Source organism: Papaver somniferum, chromosome 6, assembly GCF_003573695.1.
Source record: "Papaver somniferum cultivar HN1 chromosome 6, ASM357369v1, whole genome shotgun sequence".
NCBI classification, from domain to species: domain Eukaryota; kingdom Viridiplantae; phylum Streptophyta; class Magnoliopsida; order Ranunculales; family Papaveraceae; genus Papaver; species Papaver somniferum.
Genome location: NC_039363.1, coordinates 96,893,411 through 96,897,451, shown reverse-complemented (window position 1 = coordinate 96,897,451; position 4,041 = coordinate 96,893,411). Strand labels below are relative to the sequence as shown.

Sequence of the window (4,041 nt, the reverse complement as noted above, 5' to 3'; positions counted from 1 at the left end):
CCCAATACATTAGCTCCAAATCCTTACCTTTTGGTTTTTATTCGTATAATGATATCCAAAGTGTGAGATAATGTGATAATAAAAGTGTGAGGGGATCCCTCCTCTATATATATATAAATAAAAGTAACATTAAATGAACAAAAAAACGAAAACCATGGATAAAGAAAATATATATATATATATATATATATATATATATATATATATATATATATATATATATATATATATATATATAAAGTACCCAATTCCCAAACAAAGCTTACAAGCCAAACAATAAGGGAAAAAAGAAATGAACATAATGTAATTCAAGTAGAACACCAGTTGAAAGCCACTACCATAGTCAACAAATGTGGTATCATAAGAACTTAAGAGGTTTTAATTGTCTTTTTTGGCCTTTCGCTTAATGCTGTTTTGCTTGAAAGTTCGTCGGACCTCCTTTTCGGAAAAAATAGGCCGGCGGTTCTTTGCTTTCAAGACACGAGGCCAATATGTGAGACGTACCATTTCAAGAAATAAAGGAAACTCCAGAGAAGCAAATAAGAAGACAGAAATAAAACCAAAAACCGCTATTGGAATTGGAGCCCATGAATATCGGTGTCTAAGAACAAGGGTGAATGCTGCACCAAAAGCTACCAGTATGCTGGCCATAGAAAGGAACAAATTTGCAAGACCAATTATCAGTTTCTGTGGCAATGACTTCAGGAAATCCTCTTCAGCATAACGAGAGCTCATGATAGCTAAGAACATAATAACGGAGGTGATTGACGAGAATAGAGCTACAGCGTCTGCTAACGCAAACATTGCAAATGTGTTCTTGGTCAAGAAAATCGGGACGCCATTTCTAGGGTTATCTGGATCACTAATATTACCTCCTGGGACAGTGAAAGCAGCTGCAAACGCCACAGTAGCGATAAGGGTCGCAACCACCATGCAAGATCCAGACGTCTCTTTCATCCATTTTTCTCCTGTCGCTACTAACTTCTTGTGTTCCTCTATAAATACAAATTGAGCTGTATCCCCATTAACATTTCTGGTGTGTTTCAAGATTGGATGTACCATGCTTTCAATCCCCTGATAAGTTAATTTATGAGATCAGGTGGATAGACTTAGCGGTAAATAATAATGAAGCTAGCTATAATATTAGTGGATATTGACTGTAATCCTTACCTTATACCACTGTGTTTCGCGTTGCATTTGTAGCACAGCACCAGATACTGAATTGAGTTGGTAAGATGGTGCGATTTTGGCAACGTAATGTAGAATACTGTTACCATTTTCATCTATTTTAGAGAGCAAATCATCTTTTTGATCTTCACTGGTTTCCAATATGAGATTCAAAATCTTTTCATTTCGTTCTGCAATGGCTATTTGTATCATTGTTTCATCCCCCGCAAAAGGAAATATACTCAGACACTCTACAATAAACTCAGTGATCCCATATTTAATAGCCGTGTCTACGACGCATGTTTTGTTAAGAAAATCAATAACTTCTGTGATAGTGGCTGTATTCTCGTCAATTTGTTCTAGCATCTTTTGAACCAAAATAACGGCTTGTTTGTGCATCAACTTTTCGCTGTACAGACGTTTCACAAGAGGCACTGAAGGATAACTGATCAGACATATAACACTGAATTCAACTTGAAAATTTGCATTATATATAATATAGACTAAGAAAAAATACCTTTTGTGTAGAAAGGCATGATGTGTCCGGAGATGAACTTTTTCAGCATTCCTTTGTTACTAGCTGAGGACTTAATTGAGGAGACGACTGATGAGACAACTGACAGTTTATCGGACTCAGTCTCGTCATTTTCATTCTCTTCGTTTCCTATCTGGCCATCTAAACTATCCAAAGGATTTTCTTCGTCTGTTATGGGGAGTTGGGAATTTTCTAAATGATTATCTTCATCTCTAATCATTAGGCCCTCTGAACTCTCCAAAAGGTTCTCTTCGTCTCTAATGGTGCTTTCTTGGTTTTCCGGAGGATTCTCCTTGTCTTCTTCCGAATCGAGCTTGTCATATGGTGAACGCATGTCAACACGAATCACTGTACCACAGACATGCATATGCAGTAGCAATGAGGAACATAAAACCTAAGTATAATTTAACACATGGGGATCGTAAAAACTGAAAGTAAATCTCGGGTGATCAGTATAACTAACAAGAGTAGACGAAGCGTTGCCACCATGATAACTTGGTTCCACTAAGAAATGAAAATGGCCTGCAGACGATCGACTCTAGCACGTACATCTCCCTTTTTTCAATTTTCTCCATGGCCAAATCTGGGAACTGTTCAACAATCGAAATCGCCACATCTACAAACACAGCATATGTTAAACTAGCATAATATTATCATAGTAGAATAGTATGTTTACAAGAAATTAGCTTATCAGATTCTGCTCATGGTAGAAACTACCATCAATAAATAAATTTTACGCACCGAAGAAACTGGCCTCAATCGCGCAGCACAAGAGCTTAGCACCTTGAGGACCGGAGAATAGACTTGGGTAGTACTTTAGAGTTTCAGTGTAAAGATACTCAACAGTCTTATTTTGTCCATCTGAGACGTTTGAAATTGCAGTTTCAAGTGGGATATTTCCGTCATTATCGCGTAGTTTTATCAATTTGCGATTTTTCTTTACCATAGACTGAGCAGCTTCAACATTTCCGAGTGCGGCAGCCATGTGAAGTGCTGTCAAACCAGATTTTTCCTTTATTTCAAGAACATCTCGAGATACGAATTTCACAATCTCCTCCACAAATTCCCACTCTGTAAACTTCACAGCTACATGCAGTGCTGTATCTGACTCACTTGTAATTGCTTTTTTGATTGAATCTGGATGAGCCTCAAAATATTTTTTAGCGTCTTCCCACTCACCATAATATGCTGCGTAAAACAGATCCTCGTATTCTTCCACGATATAAGGAACGGCAGCGGTTTCTGTACTCGACATGGACGCGAGAAGGAAATAGGCAACCAAAATTTATCAAACTACGTATAATAATAATTCTGTAAACGGCAGTCTGGGTATAGTTGTATCAGGTAAGACATGACTTACCAGTAGTTTTTTGCTTCTTTTCATCAGCTTTAACTTTCTTTTCGCCAATTGAATTTGCTAATGCCTTGTTTTGTTGCCTCAGTACTTCCTCTAGTCCTTTATTAAAGTTTGTTGTTAACAACTCTAGCAAATGCTGTTGGCTTTGTGCTTGAGTCTCTAGCATTTGTCGTTGGTTATGAGCAAGAGAGTCGACAAGTTTGCTAAGCATCAATTCAATACCAGCAATATTACTTGATTCAATTCTCTGCAGCCTCGCCTCCTGCGGTTCATGATTATGTTCATCACCTTCCCTAGTAGTAGACATCGTCAGTGATTGAAAAGTACAACTAGGAGAGAGAGATATAGCTAGCTAGAGAGACCAAGAGAGAAAGATGTAGAGATGGAGAGAATGAAATGAAAATACATAGCTATATATAGATATAGATAAGCCGTTCAAACTACATATGTACACTGTTAAACCTGACGCCTTGACCTGGCTATTCCGTCAATCCGGTGTGATGTCGTGAAACAGGTGAGACTGTGACAGACATAATGTTGATTGGATCAGTATAAACTAATGATTAAGGTTCATAGATAATAAGCAGTATTATTATTAAGTAATAAGCATGCATATAATGCTTGGTTGACTTCCATTCTAAATCGGACACTCCTATATACAACAGCAATTCGTGACATTATTCTTTTCCATGTCCCTCCGATTTTAAAAATGAGATACTATCACTTTTTTTTCTTCTCAATTTAGCCTAAAAAATGATAGCATCTGTTTTTCAAAAACGGAGGGAATGTTTTGTTTCTGGATCATGTTTTGTAGGAACATGGCCGTTGCTGCACCTAGGCGAGCTATGCCACAGCCTAAGACCCAAAATTCAAGGTACAAACAAGATTCAAGTCTTACTAAGGCCGTCTTATGTCAAAAAGAAATATATATTCTTCTCGTCGTTAAAAGTTCAAATCACGAGAAAAATTCCTCTCTCTTCTG

At 37.4% G+C, this 4,041-nt stretch overlaps 1 protein-coding gene across 1 annotated transcript; it reads right to left on the bottom strand.

The window, feature by feature from the left end:
• Positions 1-246: 246 nt before the first annotated feature.
• On the bottom strand, positions 247-3,426 carry LOC113288501. Its single transcript, XM_026537551.1, has 6 exons — positions 3,063-3,426; positions 2,444-2,944; positions 2,166-2,318; positions 1,685-2,050; positions 1,171-1,601; positions 247-1,074 (listed from the first exon to the last, which is right to left on the bottom strand). Exons 1-6 carry the CDS (start codon positions 3,364-3,366, stop codon positions 379-381), a joined length of 2,451 nt encoding a protein of 816 aa, XP_026393336.1. The 5' UTR covers positions 3,367-3,426; the 3' UTR covers positions 247-378.
• Positions 3,427-4,041: the final 615 nt, after the last annotated feature.

What these genes read in the sequence shown, in the direction of transcription:
- LOC113288501 (XM_026537551.1), bottom strand. Translation starts at nt 3,366, where the DNA reads ATGTCTACTACTAGGGAAGGTGATGAACATAATCATGAACCGCAGGAG. An exon ending in AAAGAAGCAAAAAACTACTG is followed by an intron (nt 2,945 to 3,062) that starts GTAAGTCATGTC and finishes TGTCGAGTACAG; the next exon opens with AAACCGCTGCCGTTCCTTAT. An exon ending in GCAACGCTTCGTCTACTCTT is followed by an intron (nt 2,051 to 2,165) that starts GTTAGTTATACT and finishes TCTGTGGTACAG; the next exon opens with TGATTCGTGTTGACATGCGT.